The sequence below is a fragment of the Pseudoliparis swirei genome, chromosome 14 (genome assembly GCF_029220125.1).
Source record: "Pseudoliparis swirei isolate HS2019 ecotype Mariana Trench chromosome 14, NWPU_hadal_v1, whole genome shotgun sequence".
Lineage (NCBI taxonomy): Eukaryota > Metazoa > Chordata > Actinopteri > Perciformes > Liparidae > Pseudoliparis > Pseudoliparis swirei.
In genome coordinates this window covers 9,233,394-9,260,107 of record NC_079401.1, presented here as the reverse complement: position 1 = coordinate 9,260,107, position 26,714 = coordinate 9,233,394, and the positions used below count along the sequence as shown (strand labels likewise).

The 26,714-nt window shown below is 47.9% G+C and overlaps 1 protein-coding gene across 18 annotated transcripts in view; it reads left to right on the top strand.

Moving 5' to 3' along the window:
- Window positions 1-26,714, top strand: part of mcf2la (mcf.2 cell line derived transforming sequence-like a) — a 38,198-nt gene that overhangs the window by 5,579 nt on the left and 5,905 nt on the right. For 5 of the 18 annotated variants that reach the window (XR_008833759.1, XM_056431632.1, XM_056431634.1 and 2 more), the window contains exons 1-24: window positions 12,346-12,668; window positions 13,267-13,350; window positions 14,006-14,120; window positions 16,143-16,233; window positions 21,107-21,220; window positions 21,306-21,422; window positions 22,628-22,777; window positions 22,867-22,991; window positions 23,078-23,192; window positions 23,291-23,410; window positions 23,660-23,851; window positions 23,956-24,147; window positions 24,250-24,403; window positions 24,479-24,531; window positions 24,689-24,768; window positions 24,868-24,934; window positions 25,020-25,135; window positions 25,222-25,291; window positions 25,375-25,467; window positions 25,565-25,657; window positions 25,745-26,188; window positions 26,282-26,374; window positions 26,461-26,539; window positions 26,627-26,711. Coding sequence is in view for 17 of the 18 variants with exons in the window: in XM_056431632.1 (XP_056287607.1) it covers window positions 12,521-12,668; window positions 13,267-13,350; window positions 14,006-14,120; window positions 16,143-16,233; window positions 21,107-21,220; window positions 21,306-21,422; window positions 22,628-22,777; window positions 22,867-22,991; window positions 23,078-23,192; window positions 23,291-23,410; window positions 23,660-23,851; window positions 23,956-24,147; window positions 24,250-24,403; window positions 24,479-24,531; window positions 24,689-24,768; window positions 24,868-24,934; window positions 25,020-25,135; window positions 25,222-25,291; window positions 25,375-25,467; window positions 25,565-25,657; window positions 25,745-26,188; window positions 26,282-26,374; window positions 26,461-26,539; window positions 26,627-26,711 (2,990 nt within the window). In the remaining variant the exon portion in view is untranslated. Of the gene's footprint in view, window positions 1-4,533; window positions 4,807-12,344; window positions 12,669-13,266; window positions 13,351-14,005; window positions 14,121-16,142; window positions 16,234-21,106; window positions 21,221-21,305; window positions 21,423-22,627; window positions 22,778-22,866; window positions 22,992-23,077; window positions 23,193-23,290; window positions 23,411-23,659; window positions 23,852-23,955; window positions 24,148-24,249; window positions 24,404-24,478; window positions 24,532-24,688; window positions 24,769-24,867; window positions 24,935-25,019; window positions 25,136-25,221; window positions 25,292-25,374; window positions 25,468-25,564; window positions 25,658-25,744; window positions 26,189-26,281; window positions 26,375-26,460; window positions 26,540-26,626; window positions 26,712-26,714 lie in introns of those variants that run through there. The other 13 variants (XM_056431624.1, XM_056431622.1, XM_056431625.1 and 10 more) reach the window with 9 other exon arrangements.

Sequence of the window (26,714 nt, the reverse complement as noted above, 5' to 3'; positions counted from 1 at the left end):
GTAATGTTATTGTCATGCCATGGAGACGTAAAGATGGCCAAGAAAACACACTGGCTTTATATCTGCCTCTCACAAACGTCTCCTGTGGACTCTCAATGTCACGGCGCTATTAGAGTGGACCCAAAAGCACGACTCAGACAGGAGTAACAGAGAATACTGTCTTTGGTTGGAAACAGGCTGGGTCAAAACCGGGAGATCAGTCGAAGAAGCAAAGAAGTCCAAAAAGGGGCGGGGCAGAGAATCAGAGGTCAGGGCAGGCAGGCAGGGTCAGAACAGGCAGGTCAGGAATATACTCTAATAACGCTGGAGAACTTGGCACGGAAACACAAGGCAATCTGGCAGAGGACAAGTGGAAGTGAGGGAGCTAAATAGTGAGGGACTAATGAGGGGATGGGCTGCAGGTGAGAAGGGCGTGAGGACCAGGTGAAGGGAATGAGGGACTAATGAGGGGATGGGCTGCAGGTGAGAAGGGCGTGAGGACCAGGTGAAGGGAATGAGGGACTAACGAGGTGATCAGAGGCAGGTGAGGGGAGTTGGATTGACGAGATGGTGTGACAGGATGAAAACAACTATTACAAAATGGAAGGCGTGGAGCTAAACTGTTACACTCAAAGTACGCGTGGGGAAAAAAACGAGAAATATAGTATACCACATCCTTATTTACTCAAGGAGGTTCAATAAAAAGTGGTGTAATTGTGTGACAGCCGTGTGACTGCAGGGTATTTGTGCCCGATCACCTGCACTCAGCTGTTTGAAGACTGTGCTTGATGATTTTTTTTAATCTGCTCTATTCTGGTCAGTTTCCTTTGCTTTGGTCTGTATTTAGAGACGACGTGTGTATTTTTAGAAAGAGCTGCGTCTCGGAGGCAGGTGCCGCGTCTTCGCCCCGCGATCCTATTTCTCCTCCTTCGCCATCGACTCGTGTTCCTCCCGTGACTCGTCTGTTTTCAGGGTGTAAAAACGTCGACGCGGAGATGTTTGTGTCTTGCAGATCTTTACAGCCACGGTTTGGGTCAGCTGCGGTAACTTCCTCTGGTGTTTCCCGGAAAGAAGATCAATCATGACATCCCCCCCCCCACCTCCCACCCCCGTATTAAAACTTCCTCTTTCACGGGTATCCTCATGATTGTTTTTCTCGTGACATCCCTCTTTGTTTATTTTTAGTTTTTTTATACCTGTGCTGACCTTTTTAAGATAAAGTCCCGGGTCATCATCTACGTTGTCCTTAAGTGACCCCTTACCCTTCGTCACGCACTGCTCTCCCTCATCCTCCTCCTCATAATAAAGGGATGTATCAGCGGCCGTGTGTGAGCCAGATTTGATCCGTCATTTATCGGCTCTTCCACTGCAGGTCACGTCATCAGAGGTTTTAATTTGTTTTATTGGAATTTTATTAGAACATTAATGACTCGGATGAAGGTTGCATCTAAAAAATAAAACAATAACAACTGCTTGTGACAGGTCACATGTGGAGTTTGAATGTGGTCAGCGGTTTGTTTTTTAAAATTAGTATTTTATTAGGCAGAGGGAGGACGGATGTATCATAATCAACAAAGGCGCTGGCTGTGGCCATTGTTTGACTGTTATGGGGTATGAATATTTGACTTCTGTTCTCCAAACCAGTCAGACACAGTTGGTGGCGAGTAGTACACACTTGGACCATCAGAACTGTTTGATTTTTGCACAGAAAGAGTCTAAAAGACAATAAATTGCGAGGCAGTTTGGATCAAGATGTCTCATAATCGCTGGAAATTTCTCCTCGGCTCGTTGTTTCTTCTGCTCTCGCAGTTCTCTTCATACCGTACTGTACCGCTCTATCGCGTTCACACCTTTCTTCTTCTTCTTCTCCTCCTCTGCTGCTCGTTTTTCAGCCTTTCGAGTCGCTTCTCGATTGTTTTTTTCCTGTTTACGCTCCGGCCCGCCAATACGGCGTTTGATCCCGTGCGGCGGAAGTCGTCGACAGTGTTCCTTCTTTGCGGACGTCGGGGCGGTGTCAAATAAATAATCGAGCTGGGAGTTATTGTAGCTGTAGTCTGCGCCACATCCCTCACACACACACACACACACACACACACGCGGGTCTCTTTTACATCCCGTACACACACACAGTGAAGTCTGCTCCGCATCCCATGTCAACACACTCTGATGTGACGTTGGGGTCAGACGCTTCAGCGCGTCCGTAAGATAAAAAGATGACGAAATTCGTCGCGTGGTTGATGAATTTTAAATGAATTTTAAATGAGGTGAGGTCATCCGTCGTGATAATTCCTACCTACATGAGAGACCACGTCACACGGTGTCTCAAACCGGCTCATTATTGACACTTGCAGTGGATTAAAATAAATGAGTGTTTCGGGTGTGACTGTAAATCAGCCCCCATCAGCCCCCTCGTGGGTGAAGCTGGCTGCTGCCGGAAACAGGAAATGAACCATTAAAAAGCCTCTGCCTCTTTCCTGTCGCACAGCCAACGTGCTCTATCATCTCAATCCGACCGTAGGTAAACGCACACGCAGCCAGCGACCTCCATTGTTCCATCCAGATCTTTTTTTTAAATCCCATCGGCTCAAACGTTGTCGAATCCCTTCATGTTATTGATAATCTTATCTCGGGCTGGACGGCGAGAGATTCATCTTTAATCTAACTCTTAATCTCACACATGCATTGTTTTTCATCTCCCCGGGCCTAATCTCAGTCCTTCTACAATGTCTGCCACCATGACTCCATATTCGAGTCCCTATTTGCTCACATTTTGACCCCTTGTGTTGAAAGCATTTGTTTTTGTGCAGAGACAGCCATGATTATGTGTTGTATTTGGACTTGGCTGGACTGATCTTCATGCTGATTTACTCTCTGGGAGGTAGCTATTGATGATTGATCACACCGAGAGAAGAATGGCTCATGAATATGACTCTCTCTCTTTGGTCTGAACTCTAAGCCTCTCTCCGAGGCATCGAAGTATAATAAAACCAAAGAACAGCAATATGTGACACTATTTTATTAATGCACAGTTCTAGAGCAACAATGCATTAAGTTCAACGAGGTTTGTTGACTCAAATCATTCAGTTTTCTATTAAAAACAGAATGACGACAAAGAGGGAGACGGAAAAGGGAAGACTGGAGGTGTATGGCAACTGTGCTGAATCAGTTTAGTTACACCGTTAATCCACATTGATCAAGCTCCAAAAATGCTGGTCCTACATATCCCACAATGCACCGCACCAGCCTGTTGCCCCCCAGGGTGTCCTTTAACACAGGCTTTCTACTGTTTCGAGGTCCTTTTCTCCGAAATTTAGATGCAAACTCTAATTTATTTTGAGCGACGCTGCCCAGAGCACACCGACCAGGTGATCCTGAGCAAAGACAAACAGAAGCAAGCCACACCTTGTGTGTTTTCTAAATGTCAAAAAGTCTGCGACGTATCCCAGTATCAACAGTGAAGTGAGACGAAGACACGGGCAGGACGGGGAGAAAGTGAAATGTGAGGAGTTACTGTCCTCCTTGTTCACGTGGAGGAGAACCACAAGGACAGTTTGATACATATGAGTAAAGCATTTTATGAAGTTCCTGAGGGGTCTATTCAGGTTTCCACCAGTCCAGCTTCTCCATGCAGCTGCGTGTGGCACACTGGTGAGAGTGTGTGTGTGTGTGTGTGTGTGTGTGGCACAATGGGTCCCCCTGCTGTCTTCACTGGCACTGTGTGTGTGTGTGTGTGTTTGTGTCAGTGTGAGAAAGAGGCCTCCGCTCCCCCGTGGGCACCGTCAGTACACACTTTGTGTTGACTTTACATTCGCCCCAAGTGGCAACTTTTATTCCACTCCTCTGCCAGCTTGGTGCGTTCAAACGTCGCTTTGAATGTGGGTTATCCGACTATTAAAAAGTTGGACCTATTCATCGAACCCAGAAGACGAGCAGTAGCACATTCAACAATATAAATGAGTGGGAAGGGTTTTATATCGACTGGTTTATCTCTCTTATCCATTACTGTCACGACTCTTTTTTTTCTTCTTTTTTTTTAGGAACATCAAAAACATTTTGGAGAAGCAGATTTAAACGCCACTCGCAGCTTTACGGGACTTATTTTGCATCCAAAAGAAGGTTTTCACGATCGGTGTCGGATTAAAAGCACGTTTGGTCCTGTGAAGCCGTGCTCACTTGACAAATAACCAAAATCTATTCAAATTAAGAGAGCGAGAGAGACATTGACCACAACAATTTACAAACTAACAAATGAGTATCGGTGAAGAGATTCTTTTGGTCGTCCATATTTCACACAGCCTGATGTTCAAAACAACTAAATGTGTTTGATCAACTCGATGTCAACAGGGATCCTTATTGTGCATAAGAGAATCACGTTGAGCCGTTACTGTCACAGGGCTGAAGCCTTCCAGTGAAAACACTGACATGTGAAACTTGGAGGCGGATCATGTGAAACTCCGCCTCGCTGGCCGGTACAGATGGGGAGGGGGGAGGAGTGTGTGCGTGTGTGTGTGTGTGTAGACTGCACTGTGCACTGACAGCTCAGTAAGCGGCTGAAGTCCTCTGCCGCGGCGGAATGGACCGCCTGAACTTCTGCCGCGATGCGCTCTGACAGAATATGCGGATGAGCGTGAGTGTGTCTCAGTGTGTGAGTGTGTGAGTGTGTTTCAGTGTGTGCGTGTGTCTCAGTGTGTGCGTGTGTCTCAGTGTGTGCGTCTGTTTCACCGGGAGGGGGGCATTCATGTACCGGCAGCACGATGGCTCTAAACCGAGCGTCTCTCCTCTGCCACGATACCACCCGGCTGTGGCTGCAACTGAAGATGATGACAGGTAAAGTGTCTGGAGGAAGAACTGTTAATGCTGTGTGTGTGTGTGGACTTCTCGCAGTTTCTTAAAGGTTGTTGTGTGACTTTTTGTGCCTTCTTGTCCTGGTGCCACCCGCGCCACAAGTTTGAGTTGCCGCACGCGGGTTCAACCGAACACCTGCCGTCTGTTACGGGAGTTCGTCGGTTCTCCGCTTCACATTTTACAATCGTGAGATGCACCGAGATCGCCGCCGCCGCCGCGACACGTCCTTCTCGGTGTCCAGAATGCCGTCGAGCCCTCGCCGCCCGAATGTCGTTACAAGTGTTCTCTGCTCTGATTGGCTGCTGAGCGGCGTATGAATGAGCAAAGTGAATGGACATGACCTGACTTTGTTACCCGCATTGATTTCGTCTCATTGTTCAAAGATGCTCCCCCACCACCACCCCCACCCTCCCGCCGGAGGCATTAGCATCCATCAGATGGTTGCATCACTTAATGTGAAGTGCTCCCCGGGCTCTCACTGTGGGTCGAGCTGTATGTTAACGTGAGGTCTTTCCGTGTACAGCACACACACACACACACACACACACACTCAGTGGAGAGCACGCTGGCAGCATGTTAATCACAGCGGTCCCGTTACCACAGTGCATTTCCTCCTGTCAGTTGGGAGCAGCGTTGGGACAAAACCCCTTTTGAGGGTTTGAATGTCCTCGTCTCCTCCCCCTTTATTTACACTCTCTGTGTTTGTCCGTTGTCTCTTGTTTTTTTTAATTCGGTTTTTGTTTGCGCTGATGTGAACTCATGGAAAACCTGTGAACCACAATGTTGATGATATCACAAAGAGATCTCGTCAGGCTTTTCTTTACACACACACACACACACACACACACACACACACACACACACAGTTAGTACCGAGGTATCAACCCGTCCCACAGTAGATTTTTTGCCAAATCAAGATTAGTAGTTTCAGTTGAGCTCTTGTAATGCAATCTGGGATGTGGATCTGTGTGTGTGTGACCTGAGATACAATGACCTGTTTGCATTGGTTTTAGCAACAGTTGTTTAATTATTTTTGTCCCCAAAAGTCATTTGCAGCACACTGGATCCCACACTTCCAATAAGCCTTAGACGTGGTTTTTTTAGATGCTACACCCCATGTAAAATGAACGTGTCCCTTCTAACATCGGTCAGAATGAATACATTATTATTTATGTCGATTATTCTTGGTTAAAAAGATGCAAACGCACCAACCAGCTTGAGCCAAATGCTGCATGTGACCCTGTGGAACACCAGATCTTCTTCTCATCGCGCCCGACATTCAAGCTTTTAAGAGCAGGATCACTTTCTGTTGAGGATTGCTGACCTTTTCATGACGGCCGCGCTCGACTTCAGCACAGATACAATTTAGTTTCAACTTATTAGGATCAAATGTCCATATCAGTTTACTCTCAACTTTGAATGAGGTGGTTTTCTTTCAACGTGTTGTCAACAATTCCCCCAAAATGCCCTGAAGTGAATCCAACGCAACCCTCGGAGACCTTCTTATTATGGAGGACGAGTCTTACTTCCAGTGCATGATGTCAGTGTGTCAAAAAATGTTCAGTGTTTTCCTACAGCTGCAAGTTTCTTTGAGGGCAAGTAAAAACACAGACCTCCAGGATTCTTTAGGCATCCGCTGCCTCCCTTTTTTTTTCTCTTCTGCCTTCCTCAGTTTTCTTGTCCTTCTTTGTTCCGTGTGGTGTAATGACCGGCATAGCCAGAGGCAGCTAAAACAGAGAGAAGGGCTGCTTTGTAGTTAAGTGCGTTGCACCACATATGCCTCAACAGCTCGCAAGCGTTGGATTGGTTGTGTGTGTGTGTGTGTGTTGTGACGGCAGCACAGACAGGGGGACAGTAGTGTGTTGTTTAGCTGCGATGATGATGATGATGATTATAATGCCACCATCTATTCAGTAGATCGGGGCTCACGAGTCGAGTCTGAAGACATTGTGGATTTCTAACCTTTGCCGAATGGACATCGGCCACTAAATACACACACGCACACGCACACATTCAAAGCCACTGTTGGCATGTTGTGTGTGTGTGTGTGTGTGTGTAGATCCTCCACATCAGTGACAGATGGGACTTTGGTAAACCCTTCCTATGACGCCAGATAATAGAGCTCAGATTCCCCCCCCCACACACACACTTGCAGGCACACACAGCTGCAGAGCGACTTGCTTCTCCATATGCAAATGTACACAGCACAGCTGGCCATCTCTCTGCTGACATTTGGTACCAACGCAGCAACTTTTAACCCTGCTGCCACACAAACACACATTCACACACACCTTGTTTCCCCAACCCAGTGCCTTCAAGTCTGCGTTCCAAGTCGGTCCGTTCCATTTGTTGCATACCAGAGCAGCAGATGGAGGGCTGGAGGTCTCAGTGACATCCGTCTTATGAACGTCTTGATCTTTTACTTTTTTTAACGGCATAGCGTGAGCCGGGAATCGATAGCTGAGCTCAAAGAACTCTGGCGCTCCGTTGAAATATTGGGATTATTATTTTAGACAGAACATTTCCAGAGCCTCTCGATGTGAAACGCCCGGCCCGTTTATGGAGAGATCCGCAGGCTGTGGCGGATGTTTGTCTTGACCAGCAAATACATGAACTGTGATAGCTGATGGCTTAAAACAGTGATAGCTTAAGGCAGCAAATCCCATTGTGAAACGTATTTATTGCCCTGTTTACGGTGGAGAAGTCCCTCTCAAAGTTTACACTGCGGGGCGATGGAGGCCAGCAGGCTCACTGCTGGGTACAAGACACCAAACTCCTCCGATCTGAGGACAGTACTGACAGTCTGGCCAGCTGTGTTTTGAAAAGGTTGAACAATAACGGTAACAAAGTATATTGTTCATGATAATGTCATGAGAAAACCCCTCTCCGACAACGGGAGGGGAAACGCTGGCTTCATGAGAAGCTACTGACGTGTGGCTGGATTCCATAGCATCCCGAACAAGTCACTTTAAAGATAGTCTCTCCGGATGTCTGACGTTTATTCACAATGAATATTTGAATGCACACGTCTGTGATACGAATGTGTTTTACACGCTGCATGCGGAAACAAGTCATTCTAGTTGTCACGTCGGGTTCAGGGGAGGTCACGGGCCGGGCATCGGGTCATTTTGTAGTTCCTCCGTTCATTTCAGTGTCAACTAGAATGGGCACTCGGTAGAGCGCATACCTTCGCATATCACAAGATTGGGCATTGAATTATGAACATGTTGGCATTAGTTGCATGCCAATTGGATATAAATGTATCGTGCTATGGTAAAAAAAAGATTTTGACCTTTCCATGACCTTGACCTTTGACCCGATTGATCCCAAAATCTAATCAACTGGTCCCCGGATAATAACCAATCATCCCACCAAATTTCATGCGATTCGGTTCAATAGTTTTTGAGTTTTGTGAATAACACGCATACAAATAAATAAATAAATACACGGCGATCAAAATAACCTTCCGCATTTTCAATGTGAAGGTAATGAGCCCCGATGAGAGATCTTCTCTGTGTGTGTGTGTGTGTGTGTGTGTGTGTGTGTGTGTGTGTGTGTGTGTGTGTGTGTGTGTGTGTGTGTGTGTGTGTGTGTGTGTGTGTGTGTGTGTGTGTGTGTGTGTGTGTGTGTGTGTGTGGATGCACCTCGGTCTGACCATGTCGTGCTTGTTGTTGTTTGCGTAGTCCCCAGCCAGGGTCCCGCGTGTGTCCGAGTGAACATCACACGGCTCTCCAGCTTCCTGTGGCTTTGAACTTTGACCGGCGCAGCGGCAGCGAACAGCTGGCGGCCATCTTTGAACCGCCGCCGTCTGTTGAGCACGGAAAACTTGTAGGAACTCGAGCGCTGAACAAAAGAGGGAGGAGGAGGAGGAGTTGTCATAGACGATGCTTTGTGTGTGTGTGTGTGTGTGTAATGGACTCCACCTTCACAACACTTAATTGGGCTGTTGCCTCTCCTTCACCTCCCTGCGCTGACCTAACCAAGTGCGCTCTACAAATTGAGTTTTCACAAATGACATTATAAAGGAGCGTTCGCTGTAATCAAGTCCAAACGCATTCATACACGGGGTGTGCACTCACTCATTTAGCGGTTAAGTGTGTGGGGTGAGATGACCCGGCTGTGTTTTCCTGGTATTGTCACCATTTGAAGGCCAATACATGACATTGTTTAGCGAGGCCGATACTGGCCTCATGATTTCAGCGTACCGATTTATGAGAGTAACCCTAATTATTGACTCCAAGCGCCATAGAAAAGAGGTTAAAATGCTTTAGGCAAGCATGTTATATCATATAAAAAGAAGATAATACCTTCACAGAGTTGGTGATTGTGTTTAGGCCTAAATAAAAAAACAAGGACACAATGTTTTCGCCTATAAAATGCCCCGAAATAGAGACAAATGTGTGATAATCTCCGTTTACTCAGGTTCCTGGCACCTGTAAATTCTGAAATAGATTATCGAAATAGTTGGCAGTTAATTTTCTGACGAGATGATTGCGATTGTTAACACGATGGGTTGAAATGGGGAAAGCGAGAGGCGGCCACCGCGTCGTATTCACTGTGTGTATGTGACAGTGTTGCTCTGCTGTTGACCTCCTGCCACAAAGAAAACACATCCACCGTATCAACTCGCACCGGGCCAACACATTAAATATGTAGGCATGTGTAAAGAAACCCGTCCTCCGTTTCATCCTATTGAGAGCACCTCCACGCTCCTTTACTTTTTTTTTCCGACTGCCTCACCCTCCTCCTCCTCACTATCTTTTCACCTCTCTTACACAAACAGGCTTTCAGCTGTCGACGCTCAAGAATCTGTGTGACTCCGTTGGCTTTTTACTTGAAAATAGAAACACGAGTGAAGACACACATGTTGTGTTGGTTGTATCGTTGACAACAACTTCAAGGTGACTGTTGAGTAGAGCTGAGAAAATGGAGCTGAAAGCTGAGATATCTGCTTCTCAGGGGCAGATAGTTTATGTATCAGTTTTCCCCTCAGCTAAGACCCAGGGAAAAAAAGATGAATGAAATAGTGAAGGGGTGTCGGGCCTTAGGGGGGAAGGGTGCAAGGAGGCGGAGGGACATTCTTTCTCGGCCCCCCATAATCACTATTTGTGTTTGGCTGCATTGCCCCACTTCCAGTGTGTGTGTGTGTGTTGTGTGTGTGTGTGTGTGTGTGTGGTGGGTAAAGGGGTTCACCCCAGACGCTATATTTTAATTTCATTCATCCCCCCGAGGACAAAGCAGGGCGTTTTTAGGGTTTCAGTGAAAAGCAGCCCGACGCCTGAATGTCTGAGACGTCGTCTCCATTCACCCCGACGTGTGTGTGTGTGTGTGTGTGTGTGTGTGTGTGTGTGTGTGGCAGCTTGATGATGAGATTGTTGTTTATTGGTTATGTACAATGAACTCGCGAGGCAAGCTTGTTTTTGTTGTCGCCATAATCGGAAAGATTAGTTGTAAATTAAAAAAAATAAAAGCGGAAAAGGAAACTATCAAATCTCAGTCGGCTGTGTTTTCCCACCTGCAATTAAAGGTTGCCGTGGTGACGGTGACTGCTACACAGAGTTGTTTTGACACAGGCGCCATTTTTACATCGTGAGAAAAGGGTGTCTTTCAGATCACGACTATTGTCAAAGAGTCTCTCACTCTCTCACTCTCTCTCAGTCTCTCACTCTCTCACTCTCTCACTCTCTCACTCTCTCACTCTCTCAGTCTCTCACTCTCTCACTCTCACTCTCTCACTCTCTCACTCTCTCACTCTCACTCTCTCACTCTCACTCTCACTCTCTCACTCTCTCAGTCTCTCACTCTCTCACTCTCTCAGTCTCTCACTCTCTCAGTCTCTCACTCTCTCACTCTCACTCTCTGTCTCTCACTCTCTCACTCTCTCAGTCTCTCACTCTCTCAGTCTCTCTCTCACTCTCTCACTCTCTCACTCTCTCAGTCTCTCACTCTCTCAGTCTCTCACTCTCTCAGTCTCTCACTCTCTCAGTCTCTCAGTCTCTCAGTCTCTCACTCTCTCACTCTCACTCTCTCAGTCTCTCACTCTCTGTCTCTCACTCTCTCAGTCTCTCACTCTCTCACTCTCGTCTCACTCTCTCAGTCTCTCACTCTCTCAGTCTCTCACTCTCTCAGTCTCTCAGTCTCTCAGTCTCTCAGTCTCTCAGTCTCTCACTCTCTCACTCTCTCACTCTCTGTCTCTCACTCTCTCAGTCTCTCACTCTCTGTCTCTCACTCTCTGTCTCTCACTCTCTCAGTCTCTCACTCTCTCAGTCTCTCACTCTCTCACTCTCTCAGTCTCTCACTCTCTCACTCTCTCACTCTCTCACTCTCTGTCTCTCACTCTCTCAGTCTCTCACTCTCTCACTCTCTCACTCTCTCACTCTCTCAGTCTCTCTCTCTCACTCTCTCAGTCTCTCAGTCTCTCACTCTCTCAGTCTGTCACTCTCTCAGTCTCTCAGTCTCTCACTCTCTCAGTCTCTCCCTCACTCTCTCACTCTCTCAGTCTCAAACTCTCTCAGTCTCTCACTCTCTCACTCTCTCACTCTCTCACTCTCAGTCTCTTACTCTCTGTCTCTCACTCTCTGTCTCTCACTCTGTCACTCTCTCACTCTCTGTCTCTCACTCTCTGTCTCTCACTCTGTCAGTCTCTCACTCTCTCAGTCTCTCACTCTCTCAGTCTCTCACTCTCTCACTCTCTCCCTCACTCTCTCACTCTCTCAGTCTCTCACTCTCGAGTCCGAGAGTGCTGCACATGTCTGGCCGTGCTCCAGGCTTTTGGGTCTTAACCCCGACGGCTTACCGCCCGACACACTGAACTGACAGCTGGCCTGACGACACACACTGAAACACACACACACACACACCGACATACGACGTGCTCACACACCGTCTGCACGCCGTCTAAAAGACGACACGGCCCTCTCACGCTCTTATTGTGGGTTTTTTTTATAGAGCAGTTCACTTTTCCAAAGCACATCCTCCCTGGCTCCTTTCCGCTTTCTGCTAATTATGGCGTAGTTGTTGTTCTGGGTTAAATTACAGGCTGGTGGACTTTGGTGGAAGCCCTGTGGTTTGTCAAAGTGGACCAGCGTTACCATCTCTCTAAACGGCTTCCCGCTCCTCCAGACTCTTCCTTCACTATTATTATATAATGATATAACCCCGTCCACAATTCCTTGACTGATGTCTTCCCTTTCCTGCTTCCTTCTGTGTCGGTAGAAAATGTTTGATTTATGTCACCGGGATGATTCCTGAGTCACTGTTCTGTCATCGTGTGTGTGTGTGTGTGTGTGTGTGTGTGTGTGTGTGTGTGTGTGTGTGTGTGTGTGTGTGTGTGTGTGTGTGTGTGTGTGTGTGTGTGTGTGTGTGTGTGTGTGTGTGTGTGTGTGTGTGTGTGTGTGTGTGTGTGTGTGTGTGTGTGTGTGTGTGTGTGTGTGTGTGTGTGTGTGTGTGTGTCACTTCCACCGTAATGGATTGGGTACATGTGTTTTGCGTTGTCTGTTGAGCCGTAAACAGCTCTAACACATGCTGCCCTGCATTAAGTGTGGACTCCACATGAGACCTGCGGTGTGAGTCACAGTCTAGCCAGCGCTGACACACTGCAAGCAGCATGACTGAGGATCTAAGCCGTTAATCCGCCCGGTTTCTTCATCGTACGGAGCGTCTTAAAACAACGACGGTGTCCTCGGGTCACCGCTCGATGAAGGAAGTTCAGCCGCTGCTCGTACGACGTATGAATTCAGCCTCCCTCCCGGTGTCCGATTCTGCCCGTGAAGCATCCATCAGAAAGCCGTTTGGCCGGCTCTCTCCCGAAAATATGAACAGTTTGCCGGTTTTGCACCTAGATGGTAATGGATGCCGCTCGCCGCCAGCCCCACCATACTGCTCGGAGACCGCGCAACTCTCCCCTCGCACCTCCTCGGCGCCAGCCTTTGTCCGTCCTGCCAAGCGCACACATGCACTTCACAGTGATGCTGGCTCCCACACACACACACACACACACACACACGGAAACATCACAGTTTTCATTCACAGATGCACACACGATTGTACACAGTTCCCTTGTGTTTGGCATACGTGGGTCACACATGGCAGCCGACTGGGGGGTGGAGAATGTGCTTCTATCTCTGTATTTCTCTCCGTCTGCACGTCTCCCCGGCTGAATGAGAGATTACTGTAATCCATTTTGGAGGAGGATATTTTACCTTGCTTTCTCCAAGTACCTACACATTTATACATCTAAAAATTTCTATTTAACCGGGCTTATAGATACAGATATCGATGGCCACACTGAATTATGGCCTCCATATCTGAAAGTTCGCCAAATGCAATCGGCTGTTCTCAATCGCAAAGAGCTGATGCATGTGTCACAGGGTGACCATGAGGTCGTGTTTTGTGCCATCCAATAACTTTATTCATGGCTCACTGTCTTTTTTTCCCCCTCAGATGACATTGTGCACCGGGAGGATGGTCCTCTGTGTGCAGCGGAAATCGGCTTCGAACTCCAAAAACAGTTTGCCATCCTGCCAGGTTGGTTTGATTCCAGACACACACACACACACACACATGATACACCTCACACACACATACAGAGTGAAGTAAAGTTCAGGATGAACTAGTCACCCCAGATGGGGATTTTTCTTCTAAATTGGCAGCATGGATTAGATTAGATTGGAGAATTGGGTTGTTTTTGCAAATTCACATTCAAGTAAACTAAAGTGGGATTTAATTTACAAATAGAAGACATTAGAGTTTCTATAATAATGCAACAGACCTCCACTATAGTTATTTTTTGTGGCTTTTTTTTAACCCTGAATCCACCCCTGTTGATTTCATTCACCAGACGTTCTCCCGTCATGGAAAGTAAGTTCAAAAAAGAAGCATCGAGTTTAAAGTTTGACGTGTTATCTCATTCTTTGAACTGCTCACATGGCAACGCGTGCACACTGAAACACACAGAAACACACACTTCGGGCCCAGTGTTGGGTTACCATGACGAAAATGCCCCGTCGAGTTACGGCGTGTGAATAATTCATCGTGACGATGATCTGCTTTGCAACTCGACCCACCAATGAAAGAGAAGGCCTTGTTTTAGCGTCGGCCCTTTTGTACGTCGGTCAGAAGTGATTTGTGGAGAATGGAATTAAAATCAAGTCACATTTTAATCGTGAATCTGTGTCTCCAGGGGGCCGCGGGACGAACGGCAACCCCATCATCGTCTTCCCAGAGTTCCCGGAATTCAGCGAGCTGGAGGAAGACGAGGTTCAAAATGTCCTCGGCTACCTCAGCAGCCTCCCCAGGTCAGCGTCACGCACCCGCACGCACGCACGCATGCCTCCTCCTCTTCCTCTTCCTCCTCTTCCTTCTCCTCCTCCGCCGCAGCTTTTTTTGGGTTGAAAACAAAGCAAACCGGGACGGGTGTCTGGCCAATTTGTGACGGTGCAGTACCGCGTAGAGCCAGCAGGTGTCAGCGGTACGACACCAAGGGCCTGCCGAAAGGAAAGCCGCTGCACAAAAGACAAAAAGAGAATGGAAGATTGCACCAAAAGATATTTTCAGAATGAAAGGAAACAAAATATGATCAACATCGATACAATAATACAAGATTTATAATCAGATGATTTGAATCTAGATCTAGATTTTAAAAAATTAAAGAAGATCTCACAATAATCTTCTCCCTCAAAGAAAGGCTTATTGAATTGAAATGTAATCATTGTACACATCTCTTTCCTTCCCTCTGTCCCTCCTCCTCCTCCTCTCCTTCATCCTCTCCTCCCTCTCACCTCCATTCCCTCTCCTTTATTGCTGAGCGCTTACATACTCATGCATACACACTCATGATTAAGGGGAGGAGAAAGGCTCGACATTTATGTTTCTCGATGCAAGTGTGTGTGTGTGTGTGTGTGTGTGTGTGTGTCATGGCGGCCGCAGTATTGTTTTTCATCTTTTTTTTTTGTGGCTCATCACCTTTCATACCCCCCCTCCCACCCTAACCCCCCACAATCCCCCCCTCGGAGTCCCCTCCCTTTCTCACCCAATAGCTACATGCACCCCGCTGCCAATCGGCTGCACTCTGCATCCTGATTGGCTGTGGGGGAACAGCAAGATGCAGGGCTTGGTTTTAATTGGCCGAGGGTGGGAGGCAGGTGGCGGAGGAGCAAGAGGGAGAAGGGAAAGGAGGAGGGAAAGGAGGAGGGAGATGCGCTTCAAGGATGTGAATGGTCGCCTCTTTCCATCTGCAAACATATGATTGTGGCTGCAGGGATTGAACTCTGACGACAGCGGAATAAGGACCATTTGAGGAGGAATGGATTATTGCTGGATGCTAACAAAGGAATATTAAGGATTCGTTGTTTTATTTGTCTCGGAATAGCAAAAAAGCTCACCCGGATTTTCAGCCGGGTTCATTCAAGTGGTTCGGAAATTATTTTTTTTCCAGAAGAGATGGATTGAGGATTTGATGTTGCAGCGTTCACTGGGTAGCGTTATATTTTTGATGATTGATGATGAAAATTGGCTAATAATGACGCCCAGATGGACCAACTCGGCAGCATTTCTCTGTTGGCCCCACACTGTGTGTGTGTATAGACGTGTATATGTTTATATGTGTGTGTGTGTGTGTGTGCACTGCGCTTAAAACGCTGTACTTGAGTGTTTCGATGTTCAGCTGGACCATAGCTGGAAATACTGCATTCGCACACACAAACACACACACACACACACACACACACACACACTAGCTTAATGAGGTTGCTGCATATGGTGCTGCCTGTAGAATGAATGAATTGGAATGAAGATTTTCACACACACATATTTACGCAGAGCCAAGGTTGCCATGGTAATCACAAGGGTCTCTCATACACTGCCGGCAAATGATTGCACCAGAGGCACAGGCTGTCGTTACAAAGGTTACATTCCCTCTTCCAGCATCGCTTTATCATCCCCAAATAATATTCACCCCGCTGTGAAGAGCACCGTCACAGCCACCCGACCTGATGTTATCTAAGGGAAGCGTGCAGGTTGCACTTCACTGCCCCGCTGTTTGAGCAACGCATGACCTTTCGGAGTCGCAGTGCAGGAATATCGTAGTAAAGGGGCGAAAGATCGGGATCCATTTTAACGTAAATTCAAAGTCTATTTTCTGTGATTATTGCTAAAATCTTATTTTTGTTCTTTTTTTTCGCAGTCCATGAATGTATTCCTTTAATCCTCGTTCGGACCTGTTATATAACGACTGAAACGTGGGATAAAAAGACGCATATAGAAAAGTGGTTTCTCTAGTGATAACGTTGTGTGTGTGTGTGTGTGTTTCTCTTCTGCAGCGTTGCAGCATCAGCAGTGGGTTTCATCCTGGTCATCGACAGACGACTGGACCGATGGGCCGCCGTCAGGGCTACCCTGCTCCGCATCGCTGTAAGACCCCGTGTGTCGGTGTGTGTGTGTGTGTGTGTGATGAGTTTGTTTGTGTGCATCATTTGCTGATGATGTACCTCTGACGACTACAAATTGCTGTTTTGGAGTGGTAATGCTTCTTTAAATACGGACCTGTGGCTGTAATTGCTGGTGTCAGCTGTGCGCGTGTGTGTCATTTGGTTTGTCATCCCTCAAAGTAGTGTGTGTGTGTGTGTGTGTGTGTGTGTTAGCTTAAAACAAAGCAGGAGGGGAGTTAAAAATAGCGTCTTATGCTGGAGTGGGTGGTGTATTCTGGCGACATGTGAAAAACACAGTCTGTGCGTGTTTGTGTGTGTGTGTGTGTGTGTGTGTGTGTGCACGATGAGAGGCCATCCAGTAAGACTTAGAAAGTCCAAACAGTGCGAACCATTAGCCCACTTCTTCCTGGACGGTGTCAAACTCTCTCTCCATGGGGGATGACGAGCAGAGAGAAGGCAACACGGAAGAGAGGAAAGGGAATCGTGTCCACAAAAACAAACTGATAATATACCATTTTTAAAGGAAAGAAAACTGTTTTCTCCGTTTTTAATTCCCTGCCGCAGCTCCCTGGATTGCCCTCCAGACACTCTCCATCTTTGAGTCATGACTAACCAACATGAGGACGAGGCTTCACCACACCCGGCACGTCTGTTGTTAACATGCTCGCCCGGCACGGCACCACCTAGCATGTTCAGTTTATGCAGATGTATGCTAATTTATGCTAATTGGACACTGATTATAATCAAATCTAATAGTCTTTCCTCTGTTTCTGAGAAACTATCCCCTCTGTGACAATAAGTCATTATTAAGCTCCTGGCTTTCTAATGACTCCACCATGTCAGTTTAACCTGGACACACAACATCTGCACACAACCCCCCCCCCCCCCACACCAATCACAATGGACCAATCCAAGTCTGTTATTGTAGTCCAGTTCATTGGCTCAGTCCATGTCCTTGAAAAGGAGGTTAATGGGCTGTGAGCCATTGAGGAGTTGGCTCTCTGTTTTACCCGTGTGAAATAATGAGAAGAAAACCTAAATACATGGAAACACTTTTTTATATTAATTCTTAACACTTCAACAAACCAAAGTCCATTTATCAAATATCATTTTATGTTTTTATCAATGATCGGCTGCTGACGGGAAGTTTCCATTTTGTCAGTGTTATAAATTATTAGATGCAAGACCTCTGGGAAATAATGTATTTCATTGGCAACAGTTGGACGAGATGATTAATACCACGCGTGTGACTTAAATATGAAGCTGGAGCCAGAAGCCAGTTCGCAAAGCTTAGCATTAGGACCGGAAACACTCTGTCCAAAGGTAACACCGTCCACCTGCAAAGCTCATTACTTTACCCGCTTTATCTCGTTTGTTTAATCGGCGTAACACTCGAGTTCTGTCTCTGGTAACAATAAAACTAGGGCAATAAAAACCTAATGGCTTAAATGCAATCTGTGGAGAGAAGCAGGTCTTTTTTTCATCCATGACATCGACTGCTTTGCTCTACTTTTGAGCTCCTTGGAGTTGTCTTCTACTTCCCTTCCCACGCAGCACACACTGGAGAGGACCACGGATCACTGTACTTTTTATTTCCGTCTGCATTTGTTGAAATTATCAGGCTTTTATCGAGTTGTCTTCTCGGTTTGTGGATTATCATGTTGGAAGTCATTTCTACGGCTTATAAATCTCGTGCTTTAAAGCAGGTTAGAGGTGTGTTGACAGGAACTACTTTTTAAAAATGATTGCAGTAGAAGAGGATGCACCTGTGATGTTTTGGGGAACGCAAGAGAGAAATGTTGCACTCGGACGACACGAATACAAGAGAACGATATCTTGTGTATCGATGCAAAGATGGTACCATGTAATTAGCTTGACCGTATTTCGTAAACCGCTAAGATACCAGGTGTTTGCAGGTTTTATGTATCGGGAGCAGAATTGTGTCCGTGATGGAAGCGGCATCACAACTTAACCTGAAGGCGTGACAGGAGGTGACTGTCCTTGTTGGCCAACGCCCACGTTGTCTATTAGCCAATGACATGCAGTCTTACAGGAGGATGAAGGTCGTCCGTCTTCCCGTGAGACGCCGTGCCCATCAAGGCCGTTCAAGGTCGCCCGCTGTCATTCGCCGGTTCTCCCGCCGGAGAGAAGAAAAGAAAAGAAAAGAGGAGTGGGCAGTGTTGTCATGTCAAGCCAGATATTAGTGTACACGACATGATGCTCTGACGCAGTGATGTGCTCCAGAGGGAAATAAGACTGGGGATGAACTTTGTCCTGTAGTTACCTTCGCATTGAAAATGCGGAAGGTTATGTTTTGATCGCCGCGTATTTATTTGTATGCGTGTTATTCGCCTAACTCAAAAAGTATTAAACCGAATCGCATGAAATTTGGTGGGATAATTGGTTATTATCCGGGGACCATTTGATTAGATTTTGGGATCGATCGGGTCAAAGGTCAAGGTCATGAAAAAGGTCAAAATCTTCTTGAATCGCATGAAATTTGGTGGGATGATTAGTTATTATCCGGGGACCATTTGATCAGATTTTGGGATCGATCGGGTCAAAGGTCAAGGTCATGGAAAGGTCAAAATCTTCTTTTTACCATAGCACGGTCAATTTGTATCCAATTGGCATGCAGCTAATGCCAAAATGTTCATAATGCAATGCCCAATCTTGTGATATGCGAAGGTATGCACTCTACCGAGTGCCCATTCTAGTTTCAACATGTAACGGGCAACAGTTGCTTTCTGTAGATCCACAATCCAAATAGCAGAATGTATTTGGGGCACACAGGGTGAATCCACGTGCTCTCGCAGGCAAATGAAGAGTGTGTGATTCAGGGTAATGGACATGCAGTCATTAAAGCAGACAGGAACATCGCTGCGGGCTGAAGGCAGCAGCCGGTGCAGAGAAAAGAGGCTTGCATTCGTCAAATGTTTAACATACCGGCTAAAGGCAGTTACAGGACGGCATCCTCGGCCAATCTCTTTGCCATAATCTGGCCAGAAGCAGAGATGCAGCCCGAGGGGGTTTGAGCGTGTGCAGGGAGGTGCGTCCAACTCCCAGGAGAACAATGGTGATGTCATTAGAGGACCTCAATGGAGTGGCTTCCCTCCCTGAAAGAATATAAATCACCATGGTCAACAGAAAAAGATATTCAAATCCTAATCATTTATTTATGTGCGCTCGATATCTTTGAGAAGTGTGCAGGTGTGTGTGTGTGTGTGTGTGTGTGTGCGCGTGTCTGTGTGTGTGTGCACATTAGCATGTCTGTGTTCATCTGTCAGGGGGATGCACGCAGCAGGTTGTGTATTATCATGTTAATGCAGAGGCACAGATTTAACCGCGACCTCTCGGGGGTTTATTGAATTTTATGGTTTCCAATTAGAGACGTATTGCTCTACTGGTAGAACAATAATCCGCCTTTTATAATTCAGCATCGTCCTCACGTCTGAAATTATAGTTATTTAGCTTTTTAGTTGCTTCTTTCCTGTAGTATTCCAAATATGTCGTCCGTTTTTGTTGAAAAATGGAGCGGAACCGATGGAGAGCGAGCGTTGAATTTTTCCCACCTGGTTTTCTTTAATCAGCACCACAGTGTGTGTGTGTGTGTGTGTGTGTGTTTAAAGACTATTTCAAACATACGGACATCCACATCTCTCTCTCTATCTCTCTCTGTCTCTCACACACACACACTGTCACTCTCTGTATCGTCACTCCCTCTTGCATTCCTTCATGCACTCTCCATCTCGCTCCGTGCGTTTTCCCCAACGAGAGTGGTTGCCGTGGCAACGCCGTGCAGGCACTTCCCGACGATGATGTATGTGCGCCTCCGCGTGACCGCAGGCCGACTCGGCAGACTCAATTCCAGCCATGCACAGTATTTATATATGTTTTTTATACCGGCTCTGTCGAAGCAGCCGCGTCTGTTTTTATGGGATGTTCTCTGTGCTTCTGATTAAACATCGACGACGATGCACGCCGACAGTGGGCGGCACCATTTCGTAGAGATTGAAGACGCCGGTTACCGTGTTTTCCTCACGTATGCATCCCTCTAAATGCTGTGAAAATCTAAAGGAACAAGCAGGAGTAATGTCAGATCGGGAAGCCAACTTCATACGTCTTTAATATTTTCAATGTTTTCCACATTAACTCCAGTCTTTTTTTTTTCCTGCTTTATTTATGTCAACGCTGAGGATTTTATGAGCCTGTCACATGTTTCTCAGCTTGCCTCTGGGCCTGTGTGTGTGTGCGAGTGTGTGTGTGTGTGTGAGAGCATGTCATCCTACATCGATTTATGATGCCTAACAGGGTAGAGCAATCCACCCAGGGTTTTAGAGGAAGCCGTAACCAATATAGCCTTTCAGCTGAGTGGCCTCTTGGGCTGCTGTCTGTGTAAAGGCGATGCCACGCTTTTAACCTGTTAGTGTTGAGGTGGAGAGAGAAAAGGCTGGAGGTACTCCCAAAGCCACAGGACTAATTTACCTTGTCGTCACAGCATTCTAGATGAGGAGGTGCAACAGGGGAGGAACAATGTAAGAGATTTAGTGCATATTAAATCCCATGGAAAATCTCTTTATGGCTCAGGAGTGCAGCGGAGGGACGGCTGTTATACAACGCCGAGCTTCAAACCTCTCCAGCAGTGCTGACCTTGAAATGTTACCCAAAAAAAGGAAGGAGCTATATTAAAACTTTGCTTTTTAATAGTTGTGTTAATCCCATTAGGAATGAACGCCTGTGCCATGTCACTCGTCTTTATCCTACTGGACTATTTCTACACCCGATTTCCTCTTAAATTGAAAGACAAACATACTCGATTCCTAAAAAGTGAACGACCTCCTGTTCTTCTCCCTCAGGGTTCATTTCCAGGGAACTTACACTTGGTTCTGGTGTTGCGTCCCACCACTTTGCTCCAGCGGACTCTGTCAGACTTCCTGTTCAAGTACAACAAGGATGAGTTCAAAATGAAGGTGTGTCTTGTGACCGTGCGCCCGTCTTTCCTTCTTTCTGTGTCGTAATCACACTTAATATAAACGGCCGCTTGTGTTTCATCAGGTGGTGATGCTGAGTTCGGTGACTGAGCTCCATGCCTATATCGACCCAGGACAACTGACCACAGAGCTGGGAGGAACGCAGGAGTACCGCCATGACAGCTGGATCTCACACCGCACTGTATGTACACACACATTCATGTTCACACACATGCCTGTACACACACATGCCTGTACACACACATTCATGTACACACACATGCCTGTACACACACATTCATGTACACACACATTCATGTACACACACATGCCTTTACACACACATTCATGTTCACACACATGCCTGTACACACACATTCATGTACACACGCATGCCTGTACACACACATTCATGTTCACACACATTCCTGTACACACACATTCATGTACACACACATGCATGTACACACACATTCATGTACACACACATGCCTGTACACACACATTCATGTACACACACATGCCTGTACACACACATTCATGTACACACACATGCATGTACACACACATTCATGTACACACACATGCCTGTACACACACATGCCTGTACACACACATTCATGTACACACACATGCCTGTACACACACATTCATGTACACACACATTCATGTACACACACATTCATGTACACACACATGCCTGTACACACACATGCCTGTACACACACATGCCTGTACACACACATGCCTGTACACACACATTCATGTTCACACACATGCCTGTACACACACATGCCTGTACACACACATTCATGTACACACACATTCATGTACACACACATGCCTGTACACACACATTCATGTTCACACACATTACTGTACACACACATTCATGTACACACACATGCATGTACACACACATTCATGTTCACACACATGCCTGTACACACACATTCATGTACACACACATGCCTGTACACACACATTCATGTACACACACATTACACACACATTCATGTACACACACATGCATGTACACACACATTCATGTACACACACATGCCTGTACACACACATGCCTGTACACACACATGCCTGTACACACACATTCATGTTCACACACATTCATGTACACACACATGCCTGTACACACACATTCATGTACACACACATTCATGTACACACACATTCATGTTCACACACATGCCTGTACACACACATTCATGTACACACACATGCCTGTACACACAGTCATGTACACACATGCCTGTACACACACATTCATGTTCACACACATTCATGTACACACACATGCCTGTACACACACATGCATGTTTTTCATCAAATTCTTCGGTTCCATGACTAAAAAAAGAAGCCATTTTGACTATTCCACGTCTCCCTCCACAGGCAATCGAGGCGTTCGCCCTCATGGTGAAGACCACGGCTCAGACCCTGCAGGCGTTTGGCACTGAGCTCGCAGAGACCGAATTACCCAACGATGCCGAGGCCACCACCAACCTGCTGCACACGCACACTCTGAAGAAGGACACGATGAAGGTCAGACATGTCTTTCTGTCCGTCCCGCGCATGTTAACTCACGACAGTTATAGGGCTGTTACCGAGGCAATGATTTGTTTGATTTCCAGGAGGACCTGCAGGTGGCGCTGTCTCAGGGCGGCCGCCTGTTGGAGTGTAAAAACGAGCCTCTACAGACGGAGCCTGAATACAGCAGGACCAACGACGAGCTGGAAAACTTGGATACCGTACAGAGGTACGGGAAGGGATGAAGGCAAACATCAACAGGTGAGGGCGGTGTCCCTGAACGCGTCGATGAATCCTCCCTTCTTTTCCCCTCAGACTCCTGGGTCAGCTGGACGAAACGCAGATGGCGTTTGACGATTTCTGGGAGCGCCACCGCACCAAGCTGGAGCAGTGCCTGCAGCTGCGCCATTTTGAGCAGCACTTCCGTGAAGTCAGTTGAGTTGACGGGACGTGTCACTTTGGGCCGGCCGGCTTGCAACACGTGTGCACACAGGGCAACGCGCGTTTAACGCACGCGCGTGTTCACAGGTGCGCGCCCAGCTCGACGCGACATCGGAGCGGCTGTCGGGTTTCTCTGAGGTCAGCGTAAGCCCCGCCCACGCTGAGCACGTCCTCCGGGAGCTCAGTGGACACGAGGACAAAGCCTGTGTAAGAGACACACACACACACACACATACACTCTGTGTTGAACACTTTCACCTTTGACGCATCCTTGAAGCCATATGGCCAATGATTTAATCAATGTGATGCCCTGTCCCCTCCCCCACTCACTTGCACACGCTGAAAATGCTGACATAGGTTCTTTAAAAAAACGAATGAGGTTGACTGATGTGTCCAAAGTGCGTGTCCCTCTCCTGCCAGCATTGTTGAACGGACATCTTCGCTGCGTTTCAACAGGAGGCGCTGGACCGAGCCCTGTCCCTGGCCTGTGAAGGCGACCGGCTGATAGAAAACTCCCACTACGCAGAGGACTCCATCAGGCCCAAGTGCAGCGAGCTGAGAGGAGTGTGCGAGGAGATCAGCGCCACCCTGAGGAGCAAGAAGAGCCTCCTGCTCAGGGCGATGGAGCTCCACCACGCCCTGGAGAAGGTGGGTCAGAGTGTGTGTGAAGAAAGATGATCATCTTCTTCAACTTGTTCCAGACTTTGTGGTCCATAAATCCATATATCCGTATCAATATGTTTGCTCCCCAGGCGTCGCGGTGGTGTGAGAAGGGCATCTTCCTGTTGGCCAGTCAGCCAGTGGACCGCTGTCAGTCTCAGGATGGAGCTGAAGCGGCTCTGCAAGAGCTGGAGCGATACCTGGACACGGCGACGCTGCACACCGTCGCCGACCGCGGCGCCATATGCTGCCAGTACGAGGCGGTGCTCACAGCTCAGCTCAGGGTCAGTAGGAAGTGGACTCCACAGATAAAATGATATTCAGTCTACCTTTTTTTTTTTTTTAAAGTCGTTCCAATATCCGCACTGGTGTTTGGTCTCCGTCAGGACCAGGTGGAGGGAGTCTTCCTGAAGCAGAGCTCCGTCCAGGAGATGTTTGAGAAGAGACGCGTCAGCCTGAAGAAACTCGCCGCCAAACAGACCCGACCGGTGCAGCCGGTGGCACCGAGACCTGAAGTGAAGTCTCCGCTCTCCTCTCCCAGTAAGCCCGGATCAATAGATCAGCTGGTTTGATGAAGAAGACTCGATTTGATATCTTCTGACTTCCGTCCTTCAGGTCAACAGAGGAAAGAGAGGAGATCCTCTGCAGATAATGCCATCTGCAAAAGGGTAAATGCATGACTATGAATCCATTGATTGGCAGTCAATATTGAAAACTCAATTGTATTGAACTTTTCTTCCTTTATGATCATTTCCAGGTAATTATTCCTCCAAATGTTGGGAGATGTTTCGTCAGATATATGAATGTGTGTGTGTGTGTGTCCAGGTGGAGTCTCCCATACACAACGGGGGCATCAGACATGCTTCTCTGTCAGAGGAGGAAGAAAACCTGGCAGTGCTTCGGCGGTAAGGGAGGCGGGGTCAAAGGTCACCCTTTTTAGAGCCACGGATAAGAAAGCAGTGACACCGTAACTGACCGGAAACGTCTGTTCCTCTGCCTTGCAGCCACGTGATGAATGAGCTGCTGGAGACGGAGAGAGCCTACGTGGAGGAGCTCCTGTGTGTGCTGGAGGTGAGTGTCGGCCACGTGGGTCACCCCCCCCCCCCCCCCCGCGTCCGTTCTCCGTGTCGGTAACGCGTGTAATCTTAAACTCCAGGGCTACGCGGCCGAGATGGACAACTCGGCCATGGCCCACCTCATCCCCAGCACCCTGCTGAACAAGAAGTTCGTCCTGTTCGGCAACATGTCTGAAATATACCAGTTCCATAAGAGGTACGCTCCACTCCAGCATTTACGCTACGCTAAGCTGCTCCAGATGTGAGCGTGGTATCAATCTTCTCATCCTACTTGGTCCCCAGGACGTTTCTTAAAGAACTGGAGGCGTACACCGACTGCCCAGAACTAGTGGGCCGTTGCTTTTTAGAGAGGGTAAGCGCTGACCTTTATAATGAGCCGATACAATACATCTTTTGTCAAATCAATGACGGACATAATGTAACGTCTCCCTGCAGATGAAGGACCTGCAGATCTACGAGGCGTACTGCCAGAATAAACCTCGCTCCGAAAGCTTGTGGAGACAGTGCTCCGACTGTGCCTTCTTCCAGGTTCGCCCCTCGCTTCGGCAACACCCTCCTATCCGTGCGACTTTTAAGAATGATAAACTCTGAAGTGTCCTCGTTGGGTCATGTTTTTGTTCACCAGGAGTGCCAGAAGAAGCTGGAACATAAGCTTGGTTTGGACTCCTACCTCCTGAAACCTGTGCAGAGAATCACCAAGTACCAGCTGCTGCTGAAGGCGAGCCGTGCGGATGTTGACTGTTCACGCCGGTTCATTTCGGTCTCGCCGGCGTTATTCACACCTTTTTGCCGCGCGTGTTTGCAGGAGCTGCTGAAGTACAGCAAGGGGTGCGACGGCTGCGACGACCTACAGGAGGCGCTCTCCTCCATCCTGGGGATCTTGAAGGCCGTTAACGACTCCATGCACCTCATCGCCATCACGGGATACGAGGTCGGAGACGGTTGGGATGACCCTGAAGCGGCCGTCGAGTTGCCTCGCGCCAGAGTGGACCCTCACATAATCTGTCCGCCGTCTCCCTCCTTCCAGGGCAACCTGTCGGATCTGGGCCGCCTGCTGATGCAGGGCTCCTTCAGCGTGTGGACGGAGCATAAAAAGGGTCACGCCAAGGTCAAAGACCTGGCCCGGTTCAAGCCCATGCAGAGGCACCTGTTCCTGCACGAGAAGGCGCTGCTCTTCTGCAAGAGGAGGGAGGAGAACGGGGAGGGCTACGAGAAAGCTCCGTCTTACAGCTTCAAGCACTCCCTCAGCGTAAGCGCACGTCGATGAGGTGTTCGGTCGCCTTCGTGACGCAGCCCGCGGTGAGAGATGCGGGCTGACCGTGTGCCTTCACTCTCCTCTCAGATGACCGCGGTGGGCATTACAGAGAGCGCCAAAGGAGACAACAAGAAGTTTGAGGTCTGGTGTAACTCCAGAGACGAAGTCTTCATCGCCCAGGTGAGCTCACTCGGCCTCGCCGCTCCGACAGGTGGAGGAGAAACCCCGCCGCTGTTAATGACGCGCGGTTTGATTTTCTCATCTAGGCTCCGACGCCGGAGATTAAAACGTCGTGGGTGAACGAGATCCGCAAAGTTCTGACCCAGCAGCTCACAGCCTGCAGAGGTACCGTGAACACTCGCCGCCGCGCAAACGCTCGCTTCGCATGTCTTCTTCTGCCTTTTGCACGTCATGCCAGCTTTTCAACTGCAGTTCCCGTTGCAGAAGCCAGTCAGCAGAAGGGCTCCGACTCGGTTTTCCCGAGTCCCACCAGCAACAGCAGCTCCGTCTCCCTCAGGTG